A 14,067-nucleotide genomic window follows, 5' to 3' on the forward strand; every position below is an offset into this window, starting at 1 on the left:
CTCTCTGCCTGCACCTGTGAGGTCAGTAAACACTCAGGCATTGTTTTTCCCATTTTACCCAGAAGTTAAGACCTTGCTCAAGGTTGCGCAGCAGTGTGTTACTGCAGGAAGGAAACCCAGGTCTTTTGAGTCTTAATTTTGTGCTCTTTCTGTTGCAATCTGCTGCCAGAGCTTGGAAGGCAGTTATCAGCGTGCTTGCCCTTTGGAGTCAGATGGCCCCGAGTTCCATTTCCGGGTCTATCACAGGCCATGTGTCCTGGGGCAGATCCCGTAGCCACCATAAGGCAGAGATAACCTCTCCTTCCGGGGGCACATTTGGAAATGGGGGGGCGTGCAGAAATGGCAGCCATCTTTCTCAGGGTTCGTTCCACCCAGGCCAGGTCTGAGACTGAAGAGTTTCACGGCCTCTGACTGCACCTGCTTTGTGATCTGGGGAGCCAGGATTCCAGCTCGGTTATGACTGTCAGCATGTAGCGGCCTTATGCATTCAAACCTTCTGCAGATTGTTTTGCAAGATTTCTTAGATTCAAGTTTCTACTCAGAAACAATTAACAGGATTCCTGTTACACAGACCAAAAGTATGTGTTTGTGTCCTCTTGACTAGCTGGTGGGGTGTCTGTGTGTCCCAAGGCCTCTGCCTTTTGCCTTTTTTCTACGTGAACTTGGGCTTGCATTCCTTTTGCCACTTAAAATCCCTTCTGCTCATCTTGAGCCCCTTCTCCTGAGGCTGCTGATGCAGAGCGGACCCTTTTCTTTTCGAATTTATTTTTGGTTGTGCTGGTCTTCATTGCTGTCTGAGGGCTTTCTCTAGTTGCAGCGAGCAGGGGCTCCTCTCTAGATGTGGTGCACCGGCTTCTCATCGCAGTAGCTTATCGGCTCTTGGACTCTGTAGTTGTGGCACAAGGGCTTTAGTAGCCTCTCGGCATGTGGATTCTTCCTGGGGGCAGGGATCGAGCCTGTGTCCCAGCACTGGCAGGTGGATTCCTATCCACTGTACCACCAGGGAAGTCCTTTTCTCTATTTTAAGGGATCTAGTGGTCACCATTATTGGCAAGTTTAAAAGGGAGGTTTATGAAGGCTTGGAAGGTTCTCATAGGCACCATCTTTTGCTTATTTATAGCGCCCAGGAGAAGGAAATGGCAACCCACTCCAGTTTTCTTGCCTGGAGAATCCTGTGGATGGAGGAGCCTGGTGGGTTGTTGTCCATAGGGTCCCACAGAGTTGGACATGACTGAAGCGACTTAGCATGCATGCATGCATTGGACAAGGAAATGGCAACCCACTCTAGTATTCTTGCCTGGAGAATCCCAGGGACAGAGTGATGGGCTGCTGTCTGTGGGGTTGCACAGAGTCAGACACGACTGAAGCAACTTAGCAGAAGCATCCTTTCTTAGCCCTGAGAGCCTCATACTGCGGGTGGGGAGGTGTCATTGCCCGGGTGGCTCAGCGCCCTCCCTGGACCCTCGTGTTAGAACACCGCCCGGGCCACAGGGCCCTCTGGCCTCGCTGGCTAGTGCACCCCAGGGTGGCCTCTGTACTTGGGAGTTTCACAGCTGCTTCCTTCTCTCTTTCTGAGGATGTTCACTCAGGCCTCCTAGCATTCTCCTTGTCCCCTTCCTGAGGGAGGAAGGGGGATTTTAGCTGATTTTAGGATTGTGCCATGGAGGGCGTGCCGGTTTGTGAGTCTCGTGATCTGGGTTTTAATTCTGGTTCTGGTTCAAATAAGAGACTTCGAAGAAGCTGCTCAATCTTGACCAAGTGTTGTCAGAAAGAATAGCTCGGTGTTAAGTACACACTAAAGCAACCGTAACAGCCAAAGTGGTTTCTGTTTACTAAGGACTGTTCAAGCAGATACCATTCAAGGAGCTTTCGTTAGGTTCTGATTTTATCCTCTCGGCATCCTAGGCAGTAGGGAGTGTTAACGTTGTACGTATGTGGAAGCAGGCGGGGTGTTTCCATGACTCGCTGGTGGTATGGTAGAGCTGAGACCTGAACTCGGGTTGCTTAGAATGCAGGTACCTGTGGCCACCTGGAAGCCTGGATTTCTGGCAGATGGTTTAAGCACTCAGAAGGACCGCATTGAATCTCTGTGTTTGGTAGCTTCTCTGGGGTGGGGGTGGGGGTGTATCTAGTGTCTTTTCTCCGCAGGTCTTGTCCAGCTGCTGCCCCAAAGGATGCTTTGCAGAATCAGAGCCGAGCATCTGTTTAGTGTGCCCAGGACTTTGTAATGTTTTAGGCCATAGCTGCATGGTTTTCCTTGTCTCCTCCTCATTATGAGCTGAACTTTGGCTGGGTTTTTTTTGTTTGTTTTTTTAATTTTTATTGTGATGTGTTTTTTTGTTTTTTTTTTTAGATTGACTCATTTATTTTTTGCCTGTGGGGGTCTTCGTTGCTGCTCACGGGGTTTTTCCTCCTTGCGGCACGTGGGAGCTCCTCGCTTTTTCCTCATTGCGGCACGTGGGAGCTCCTCGACTTTTCCTCGTTGCGGCACGCGGGAGTGCCTCTGTTGCAGTTCGGAGGCTTCTCATTACATGACTTCTCTTACTGCCCAGCACGGGCTCTAGGCCTGAGGGCTTCAGCAGTTGCCGCGTGCGGGCTCAGTTGCTCCAAGGCATGTAGGATCATCCTGGACCAACTGGGACCAACCTCCCCTGCATTGCAAGGTGGATTCTTAACCACTGGACCACCAGGAAAGCCCTTGATTTTTTTTTTTTTTTTAATGGGGCTTAGGTGTCACCTGCAGGTTCCCATGCTGCTCACCTCTTTGATGGGTTAGGTTGGCAGGATTGCAAGATTACGTTCTTAAGTGGCAATTGTAGTCTCAAGGGGAAAAATACTCTAAAATGTCATGAATACCAGTGTCATGAAGCACGTGCCCTGGCCAAAAGGAGCCCTGGAGCCAGGCTCCAGGTTCGCATCAGCAGACAGGAACTTTTCAGCTGTAACAGTGGAGTCATAGCAGCCTCTTTGGGGGCACAAGGAACCAGGTGTAGAAAGGACCAAGAATTCTAGTAGAATCACCCACTCGGGATGAGGAAGCCCCAGTGTTACCCCTCAGTCATTCTGCCCCTGGAGAATTCTCTATCCACAGAGTCATGACTTCAGCCTGTAACCCTGGGTGGCTCCTAGGCAGTGTTGAGAAGTTGGGTGGTCGGAGGGTAAGTTAGGGGATCAGCAGGAAGTGGGAGTGGGAAGGGGCTGTGGGCTTCAGCTTCATGGTGAGTGCGTGACTTCAGCTTTGAGGTGGTGTGCTGTCCCCTCTGCTTGAAGCAGTGAAGGAAAAACCATGAGCTGCGAGGAAGCCGAGCTCTGCCAGCAGGGTGTGCAGGGGGGTCTGGGGAGTGTAGCCACTGTGGGTGAGCCTGGTGTGGTCGGGGGACCGCATGCAGAGACAGTTTTGGTCGGTGGGCGTAAGACAGGAATTGCGGTGCAGGGGTTTCCAGCTTTGTGAATAACAGATGGTAACATTGCTAATAAGGGGACCCATGGGGAAACCGACGTGGGAAGATGAGGTCATGGGAAACGGCCGGCCTGTAGCGCCCGCCTGGGTGCTGTGGGGAGGTGGGGAGAGCGGGGTTCTGAGGCCAAGTTGGGCTCCAGGAGGAGAGTTCTGTCCTTCACTCTGGATGCTTACCAAGTTCAGAAGAAGGAAGGGGCCTGCCTAGTCCAGACGCGGCCGAACCCCGCTGCCCTCTCGTCTGTTGCTTTGGGGCTGGTGATGTGATAAGGTGCAGGTATTAGAGCACAGCAAACCTGTTCCTTTTTCTTTTCCTGGATTTTGGCTTCAGCCCAGAGTGGTGCCGTGTGCACAATTGTACAAGTAGTACGTCTGAAGCTGAGGGCCTTTGAAGGTTGATTAGTGATGCCAGATGCAGTTTTTCATTGCCAGAAGTGATCAAAAGAACACAGTAATAGCTGTTCAGGTTTAAAAATATAAAATACCTAAGTCATCGCGGAAGTATTTTAATGAGTTCTCTCGATGGATCATGAAATGGGCTGAATGACCATAGAGGCCAGAGTTCCAGCTGGGTGCTCCAGTGGGGGATGGGGAGCAGGCATTGCACCCCGGGGTTTCTTTTCTCAGGGGGATCAGAATCCTTCCTCAAGGTTCAGGGACCGGACCCCTCCCTGTGCCGCCTGCGCTCATTCCTGTTGACGTCCAGCTTCCGGGAGATTCCAGGCTTTGGGGTAGCCGGTAGCCTGGCACTTTCGTGTCATAGTTATTGAGAAACATCTGCTGAACAGGTGATCCCAGATCGCCTGGGCACGTTCCCTTGGTTTTGGCTCTTCCATGATCTTGAGCCAGGCTTTCCTGAGCTCAATGGGGAAGGGACATTGGGAGCCTTTGCAGAGCCCAGACTTGTGCCTGGACCCCCTACCCCGGGGGAGCTGCAGCGTCTCCATATTTTGGTCGGTTTCAAGGATCCTGACCTTAGGACATGTAATGAATGCCCTGATTTTTTTCTAAATTTTGAAGTTAAGACAAAGTGTGAGTGGGTAGAAAGGCTTAGAATTTCACTGACCAAAGTTTGCAGAGACAGATGGCTTGGAGTTGCTGTGGTGAGGAGGGTGATGGAAAAGACTGAAGCCATAAGAATTAGGATAAGCTAGTGTCATCTCTTGAAAGTTTTCACTTAACCTCCAGGCTCCCCCAGATAGGATCTTGGGCTGTTTCCTGACCCAGGTGGGGAAGGTTTTGAGGGATGTGGAGAGGTGCGAGCAGAGGAGACATCAGTAAGGGAGTGCCGTCTCTTAGACACATCTCTTGGTTGGTGGGTACCAGATCCCCACTCTTAGGTGCGTGTAATCTGGAGAGGTGCTCCTTTTTCTGTTATTTTTCTCTCCAGTCCTTCCCTCAGGGGGGAAACACAAACCCAGGGGCCAGTTAGTTCGGTGGGATCACATAGGTTTGGTTCAGTTCAGTTCAGTCGCTCAGTCGTGTCTGACTCTTCACGACCCCATGAATCGCAGCACACCAGGCCTCCCTGTCCATCACCAACTCCCGGAGTTCACTAAGACTCACGTTCATTGAGTCAGTGATGCCATCCAGCCATCTCATCCTCTGTCGTCCCCTTCTCCTCCTGCCCCCAATCCCTCCCAGCATCAGAGTCTTTTCCAGTGAGTCAACTCTTCGCGTGAGGTGGCCAAAGTACTGGAGTTTCAGCTTCCGCATCATTCTTTCCAAAGAAATCCCAGGGCTGATCACCTTCAGAATAGACTGGTTGGATCTCCTTGTAGTCCAAGGGACTCTCAAGAGTCTTCTCCAACACCACAGTTCAAAAGCATTAATTCTTCAGCGCTCAGTCTTCTTCACAGTCCAACTCTCACATCCATACATGACCACAGGAAAAACCATAGCCTTGACTAGACAGACCTTAGTGAGCGAATTTGTGAGACTCACACCCCCTCGGCCATGGAGTAATGATCTCCTGGCTCAGCTGCAGGACTGGGAAAGTTCCACTGGGCATCGAAGTGATGTTCTTGAGTGACTGGTCTGGAATCTGGAATCTGTGCAGGCAAAGCCCACCCCCACCCCCACCCGCCCCCGGTCTCTGCCCAAGTTCCCCAGCTCATTGCCCTAGGAGAGGGGAAGGATGGGGAAGGGTCCTGGCTTTCCCTGCTCAGAGAAGACCAAGCCTTTGTGTGTCCTGACTCCTGCTCAGGAGCTGGTTGCCTTTCAGGCACGTGGGGGACGGCTGGGGTGAAGGGCAGGCCTTTCAAACCTCGGATGATGACCAGTGCTTGGTTCAGCTTAGACCTCTCTGAAAAGAGAATTATCGAGATGGTCGGCAGGATGATACCCCTCCTTCCCAGGAGATCTTCTGTCTTTGGAGAGCGGATTCTGGCCGCAGAATCTTGACGTTCCTTTGTGCACTAGGTCATCTCTGGCTTTGATTTCCTGACCGCACTGCACGGGCTGCAGCGCTTGGTGATGGTCTTGTGCAAGAACTGCCGAAGGGCGGGGACCCTTGTTTGTTCAGGGCTCTGCCGTCATCATCTTGACAGATGGCTCCCTTCTTTTTAAAAATATATTTATTTTTTGGTTGCACTGGGTCTTCGTTGCTTCACTCAGGCTTTCTCTAGTTGTGGCAAGAGGCAGGGGCTGCTCGCTCTTTGCCGTGCACCGGCTTCTCGGTTGCAGTGGCTTCTCTCGTTGCAAAGCACAGGCTCCAAGCTCGCGGGCTTCAGTGGTTGTGGTGTGGTGGCTCCAGGGGTATCAAGCTCAGGCTCAGTAGTTGTGGCCCACAGGCTTAGTTGCTCTGGGGCAGGTGGGAGCCTTCCAGGCCAGAGATGGAGCCCGTGTCCCCTGGATTAGCAGTGGGTTCCCACCTACTGCACCACCAGGGGAGTCTGTGGCTCCCTTCTTGCCAGGGGTGGATTTCAGTTCGGTTTACAGCTGGTGGCCCAATGGCAGAGGGTGGAATGCTGCACCATACTTGAGCAGGAGCGAGGCAGAAGAGCTCCACTGACTTCCTGGGTGCAGATGCTTGGGAAAGGGCCTCAGGGAGGAGGGTCAAGGGAGTAGTGAAAACTTCTGTTTTTTCCTAAGTGGTTTTAAACCCAGCACAATGGAAAGGGGCAGTTTATTGAAATGACACACTCCTCGCCCGAGGACAGAAAGTCTGTCTGTCTGGACCCTGTCCTCAGGAATGGACACTTTTGTCTGGCAGTGGTCAGTGATCTCTGTTGATTTCTGTTATCAGTAGGGTGACATATCACCCCAGAACTTTGTGCCTGAAACAAATAGTGATTTAGTGTTTCTCCCGATTCCTCAGGTTGACCTGGGGCTTTTCCTCAGGGCTCGCTCACTGCCTGTGGTCGGCGGGAGAGCTGCTGGCCTGGCCCGGATGGGGCAGCGAGGACACTGGGCGTCCTTTCCTGGGATCCGGTTAAATATTTAGGCCAAGGCAGCAGCAGTTAAGTGCGGATGCATGGCACTGTGTTTGTTGGACACGGCCTTCTCAGAAACAAGCTAGGGTGTATGTCTTTTTCTCTGTTAGATGATGTTGCTGGTTAACCTATGTTTCACTATATACCTACCTAAGAAAGTTGGGGGCGGGGCGTGTAGGGAGAAAAGTAGAATTTTTGCTTAGACATGAGTGATTTATCAATAAATCCATATATCATGTTCAGATAAGTGGTTTGATACTTGTTTATACAAAAGCTGGAGCCTTCCTCACTTTCTGTAATAGAGCTGGGTCACTGTTCCTGTTTGCACATTTGCTGTGTTTGATAGTGTAACTTGCACACGCAGGTGAGATTGAGAAATGTTTGTGTCCTGAGCGTGAAGACCCATGATTACCACCAGCCTGATCCTTAAGTGAGGAAAACGAATCTGACCTTGAAAGACCGTGGTCTAGCGGTTGTCAGTACCCCTGTGAGTTACTGAAGTTTCCTTTTTCCTTCTCTCCTGCAGAACCTAAAAGCAGATCCAGAAGAGCTTTTTACCAAACTGGAGAAAATCGGGAAGGGCTCCTTCGGCGAGGTGTTCAAAGGCATTGACAATCGGACTCAGAAAGTAGTCGCCATAAAAATCATTGACCTGGAGGAGGCAGAAGATGAGATCGAGGACATTCAGCAGGAAATCACAGTGCTGAGTCAGTGCGACAGTCCCTACGTAACCAAATATTACGGATCCTACCTGAAGGTAAGGCTCAAAAGAGGCGAACACGCGTTTCCATTGGGCCAAGCCTGACTGAGATGTGACCCGTGGTTGGGAAGGACTTCAGTAAAGAGCACAGCAGCCTCTCAGGAAGAAGTGTCCCGACCTTTGCAGTTGAAAGGACCTGGCTCCCATGGTGCTCTCATCTTAAATGTCACTGACGGAAATGTATTTTCAGTAGAAAGTGTTTGATGTTGAAATTCTCTTTCAAGCAAGCGTAAGCTCTGAGTAAGACCTTGTCATCAAAAGTGCATTCTTTTTAAAGCTGTTACAATGACAGCCACTCATCAATTAATTTTAGCATGGTTTGTGATGAAGACTCAGGCCAACCTAAGAATATGAGTCTTTTGATATTTTCATATCAAATGTGTTTTAATTTAGTGTCTTTTTTTTAACTGCTGAGAACTGAGAATGTTGATTAGTGAGCTATTTTATCTCTGTTTGACTTCGAAGAATTCTCAGTTAGTAAATAATTACTTAAAGTGGTGGTTACAGTATAATACTACAAATAGTCCTCAACCTTCACGCAGTTCTTCAGGTGGGGAAGAATTCTGTTAAAGATGGTTTCCCAGTCCTGTGTGAAAAGTTTGAGATTGTTCCTCATGTTTCAGGTTCCTTGACATACATCTGTTTTACTGGTTTCAAAAATCTTAAAAGAGTTGGTGAAAAGCTTTCTGAAATAATTCTTGTGGAAACTAGAACTTGGCAGATAGAAAGAACTTCCTGAGGGGTGGGCAGCAGTGCGCCCTGGTAATGCAAGGCCAGGCCTCGTCCTGCCCCGGGTCTGTCCTCTCGGGTTGCCGTGTTGTAGCCGTCAGCCTGCTCTGACCTCAGAGGCCTGGTGCAGGCTTCGATTTTGTAGAAATGCGGTAATAAGGTATAAGTGGGAGGATGGGACATCGGTGAGCTGTTGGTTCACTGAAATGCATATTTAAAGGAAATAAATATTGGATGGTAATGCTATCTTTTTTTCATTGCCTGAAGAGTGGCAGTATGTCATAGGTCAAGTGCAGCAGTTTGAAATGGGAAGAATAAGTTTCGGAGTCAGTTGTCCTGGACTTTGTGTTTAAATTTCCCTGCTTCCTCATTTGTAAAATGGAAAATCATGGTATACACCTCATTGTGGCAAAGAGTCAATAGAATTGAGTATATGAAAGTACTGGCGTGTCGTGGGTACTTATTGAGTGTTAATTTCCTTTCTTAATTGGCTGGGTTTATTTCCATTTATCTCAAATTACCTCTCAGTGGAGGATGTATCCACTGAGGTTGGAAGTAAGAAGGAGGGGGGTGGCAATGACAGTTGCCGTGGGGGAGCATCCAGCTTGGGTCTCGATGGGGCAAAGGGGAAGCTCTGTAAAGAAGCTCCATCATTTTCATGGTACGAGAGATGGGCACACGTGACTTCCACACGGGAAGGCAAAGGTCTTCTTGATGTTAAATTTCTGTTGAGAGGAAAAAACTTAACGGCTAAAGAGACTCATCTTGAGCTCTGTCTGCTGATTATCACTTAACCTTTGAGAAATGACTTCAACATAGTTTCGTAGTAAATCCAGAGTTGGGTTTCACGTGGTATGCAGGCATTGTAATTTTAACATGAATTATGGTCGCTTTGGCAAAGGAAGTATGGAAGAACCTCACGAATTTTTGCTGATGAATATACCAGCTAATATCTCACTATGGAAGTGCAGGAGCAGTGGTTCAGAGGTGTCCTCTTCAGCCTCGGCTCCTCAGCAGAATTTTTACCGCGTACTGAGTAGATTGCTTTATGGTGGCCAAACGTGGCATCGTCTTGACCGTCCGTGTCTACAGAGAGAGTCCATCTGCATGTCTTGTCTCGCCTGAGCCGCTAATTCCAAGTCAGTCTAACCTCATTCCAGAGTCGGCCAGTGAGTGAGTTAACCTCCTGTCAGCTGCTCCTGGAATGAACTTAGGTTTTTAATGGCTCAATATGATAGAAGTTTATTTCTTGCTCACGCATAGCCTGACCCATGGCTGGTTTTCCTCCAGTTACTAGGAACCCGGGTTCCTGCTCTCATGTCGCTTCTCTCATGTTCCTCCCTAAGTCAGCTCGGGGGTGAAAATGGAGGCTCCTGTGGGGAGTTCTCATGCACCCAGGCCGGGACCCAGGGCACCTTGTTTCTGCCCACGCGCCCTGGCCAGTCTCCCGACCCGGGAGAGCCTGGAAAGGGCCATCTAGTCGAGGGCTGCAGAGCAGACCGGCTTAGTGCTGAGCCAGGCAGTCCTTTCCAAGGCCATCTGCTCTCAGAGGGAAGCGGAAAAACCCCAGGGGTGACTTTCTCCACTGGCTCTGCTCAGGCAGGATGAAGAGCGGTAATAATTCTGTCTGTGGTGCTTCATGTATTTCACCAGGCAGATTGTCCTGCAGAGAATGTAACTGCCTCAAAAATGCCAGGAATAATATCACTGTTGTGAAAAGTCACCCTTCATTTCTTAAACCTTTCTGTCACATTTGATGAAAACCTATGAACTGCTCTTGTTAAAACAGTGTTAACTACTGTAACTTGAGCAGGACGAGAATCCAGACCCCTTGTTCGGCCCACTCTTTTGTGAGAGAGTCACACAAAATTCCTTGGCCCAGAGGAAGACCCTCAGTCATGAGCCAGAGGCTGTTTTCTTACCATCTCCGCTCTGTAGGATTGGGTAGTTTGATTAGTATGGTCCATACTGCCAGGGGCTTCCCTGGTGGCTCAGATGGTAAAGCGTCTGCATGCAATGCAGGAGACCCAGGTTCAATCCCTGGGTTGGGAAGATCCCTGGAGAAAGAAATGGCAACCCACTCCAAGACTCTTGGCTGGAAAATCCCATGGGTGGAGGAGCCTGGCAGGCTACAGTCCATGGGGTCACAGAGTCGGACACAACTGAGTGACTTCACTTTCACTTCAAGTAGCTTCCCCCCGTGGCTCAAGACAGTAAAGAAATGCGTGCAATTCAGGAGACCCTGGTTCCATTCCTGGGTGGGGAAGATCCCCTGGAGGAGGAAATAGCAGTCCACTCCAGTATTCTTGCCTGGGGAATCCCATGGACAGAGAGCTTGGTGGGCTACAGTCCATGGGGTTGCAAGAGTTGGACACGACTTAGCAACTAAACCACAACCACCATACTGTCTAGTAAGATACACTTTAAATTGACATGTAAGAGGAATGAATCTTTGACACAAAGTTGAAAATTACTGTGCTTCATGTGGCTGTTCCTGCCTTGTTAAACTCCCCATAGCTTTCAGAGATAGTGTTTTTAGTCCTTTAAGTGGTGACGGGGAGAGGACCTCAGGGTTTCACCTTGTGTTAAGGGACTCTGACTCACTGGAAAAGACCCTGATGCTGGGAAATATTGAAGGCAGGTTGGATGGCATCGCCAACTCAATGGACATGAGTTTGGGCAAGGTCTGGGAGTTGGTGATGGACAGGGAAGCCTGGCGTGCTTCAGTCCATGGGGTTGCAAAGAGTCGGACATGACTGAGCCACCGAACTGAAAAGGGACTTTGACACAGCGAGACTGAGTAAAGAGGAAGAGAGCGGAGACTGGTTTCTCTCTTGCTGGATTTGCATTAGAAGGTCTCATAATTATGCTTTTGTTTCAGTGCTGTACTTAAGGAGAAATTAAAAAACAATAGGTGAGTGATCTAAATATACTGAAAGTTGCTGAAGGTCAGCAGAGTGGAGCGAATTTTGACTGGGTAGCTAAAATCAAATTACAGAGTTGCTAGTAGCCTGTCTCCCCTCCCCCACTCACCGCCTCCCCACCTCCAGAGTAAAAACAGAAACCCCACCGATTTAGGGGGGAGGGCGAATAATGCAACAGTGAAAACTTGCATCGATGAATCTGAGGCCTGAAAAGGTCTTGAAGATGATCACATGCCATAGAAGTTTCATTCACTGTAGTTTGTTTAATTTGGGGAAAGTTAAAACCAGCAGGAATATTAACCAAACACTTTCGTATCCCAACCATTATGTAATACCACTGGAACTTTCTGCCACGAAAATACAAGGTCATAATGAAACCGTGTGTGGGGGGAGTGAGGAGTGGTTTGGGTGTGGTGTGCAGGAGAGAGAGACTTCTTTGGCTCTAAGTTACTCTGTGAAGACGTAAGACTGTACCAGTGGAGAGTGCGGTGCTATAGTTCAATCTAAGCCTGATTTCTTTTTAAGCAGCATTCATTAGAGTCACTCATTCTGTTCAGCATCTCAGCTCTGTAGGTCTTTTGGTCTTGGGAAGATTGCCAGCGTTTTAGAATCTCTACTTTGAGATTCTTGCTTAAGAGTTTATAAGCCAGGATTTTAGTCTTGAATCCTAGATCATGATTACCTAACTGTCTCGTATCTTGTGGGATTACTGTAAAGATTGAAATCAGATAGGTAAACTGTCCAGCATGTTAGATTTTTAGTTAAATACTAATTTAAGATTTTTTTTTTTTAATTAAGGGAAAAGCTATCTTGGCAAGTTTTAAGTCTTAACATTTAGCATATTAAAATTAGGGTTATCACTTTCTTTTATAGTACATTCTGTAATATTCTTAAATATCAGGCCAGTTTAACCAATGCAAATCAGGCTCAAGGCAAAATAAAGCTGTGTTGTCAAACCTTTACTTTTCCCAGTCATTTCTGTTGTATTATCGATATGAAGGAAGCATGTGGATTGCTTCTGGTGCTGCTGCTAAGTTGCTTCAGTCGTGTCCGACTTTGTGTGACCCCATAGATGGCAGCCCACCAGGGGCCCCGTCCCTGGGATTCTCCAGGCAAGAACACTGGAGTGGGTTGCCATTTCCTTCTCCAATGCATGGAAGTGAAAAGTGAAAGTGAAGTCGCTCAGTCATGTCCAACCCTCAGCGACCCCATGGACTGCAGCCCACCAGGCTCCTCCGTCCATGGGATTTTCCAGGCAAGAATACTGGAGTGGGGTGCCATTGCCTTCTCCAAAGCATGTCCGTTAGTCCTTGTCTAATAGTGCATTCAGATCTTTTACTTAGAGTAAGTTTTTCTTCAGTTCCTAGAACTTTTAGGATAATTTTACCAGTTGTATTTGTCAGCAGAGTAATACAGGAAAGTACCTTCACATGTTTTAGTGTTGTATGCGAGTATAGACGATCCTGCTACGGGGTTGATTGTACGTTAGCATGATGGTTTCAGAAAGCTCATCCATTTTGTTGCGCGTGTCTATTCTTTATTTCCTTCTGTTGCTGGATAATATTCCATTCTACAAACGCAGTACATTTTATTTACCCATTTGGCAGGTGATGAACATTTGGGGCTGTTCCACTTCTGAGCTGTTACGGACAACGTTGCCGTGAACATTATTTTCTGGTTTTTGTGTGGACGTGGTTGCGTTTCTCTTGGGTATGTGCCCAGGAGTGAAGTTGTTGGGTCATATGGTAACTCTTGTGTTTAACACTTTGAGGAACTGCCAGGCTGGTTTTCTTTTCCAAAGAACCTGCACCACGGGGGTTCTAATTTCTCTACATCCTCTTTGCATTCCTGGTGATGCCACCCTCAGGGACGTGAATAAGTATCTCTTTGTGGTTTTAGTTTGCATTCCCCTCATGGTTAATGATGTCGGGCCTTATTTTTCTGCTTCCTTGCTAGCCTTGATATACAACTTAAAAATTTTTTCCAGTTCCTTAAGTGCAATAGAGCATTTTATTATGCTTGTTTGCATTTCTGTCAGCAGTGGGTTTGAGTATCTTCACAAATCCTTAGCCCTTGGGATTTCTTACTCTATGGAGTTTTGTTCATATCTTTTTAAGCTTTCAGTTGGCTTTCCTGTGTTTTAACACTTGATGTATATATTGAAATTGTTCTCAGTTTTAGATACCACGAGTATTTTCTCTGACTCTGTTATAGTTCTTTTAACTTCAGGGTGTCCTTTGTTGAAAAAAATCCTTAATGTAGTTATCAATTTTTACCTTCAGATTTCTGCTTTTGGGATCCTGTTTAAGGAAACTTCCAGTTACCTAAGGTTAAGAATTATATGAAAATTTCCATCTTTAATCAGCCTTATAATTTTGCCTTTTGCATTTAGCTCTTTTATCTGTCTGGCATACAGTTTGAAGTGAGGATTTTATTTTTCTCCATGTAGAAATAAGTTTTATAATAATACTATTGTATAAAATTAGTATTTTCCCCACTTACATGTGGTGTTATATACCAAAGTCCTCTTGTATGTCTAGGCCTGTTTCTGGATTTTCTGTTTTATTCCTGGGCCAGTATCATTCATGGTCTGTGTGTGTGAGTGAGAGAATTATTGTTACTTTGGCCTTGTTTTGAGTTGTAATATCTGGAATGATAATGATCTCCACCTCTGCCCACATACATCCAAAAACTTTTGCTGTTTTTAACAAGTAAGTGAGGTCTCTGAAGACCTTTTTTCTTCCACGTCTTAGAATGAGTTTG

General features: G+C 47.7%; 1 protein-coding gene across 1 annotated transcript in view; it reads left to right on the top strand.

The window, feature by feature from the left end:
- Positions 1-14,067, top strand: part of STK24 (serine/threonine kinase 24) — an 86,467-nt gene that overhangs the window by 27,773 nt on the left and 44,627 nt on the right. Inside the window, exon 2 of the mRNA XM_010831509.1 lies at positions 7,418-7,648. Within this exon, the coding sequence (XP_010829811.1) occupies positions 7,418-7,648 (231 nt within the window). The remainder of the gene's footprint in view (positions 1-7,417; positions 7,649-14,067) is intronic.

The sequence above is a fragment of the Bison bison genome, unplaced genomic scaffold, assembly GCF_000754665.1.
Source record: "Bison bison bison isolate TAMUID 2011002044 unplaced genomic scaffold, Bison_UMD1.0 scf7180017864527, whole genome shotgun sequence".
In the NCBI taxonomy this organism is placed as follows: Eukaryota; Metazoa; Chordata; class Mammalia; order Artiodactyla; family Bovidae; genus Bison; species Bison bison.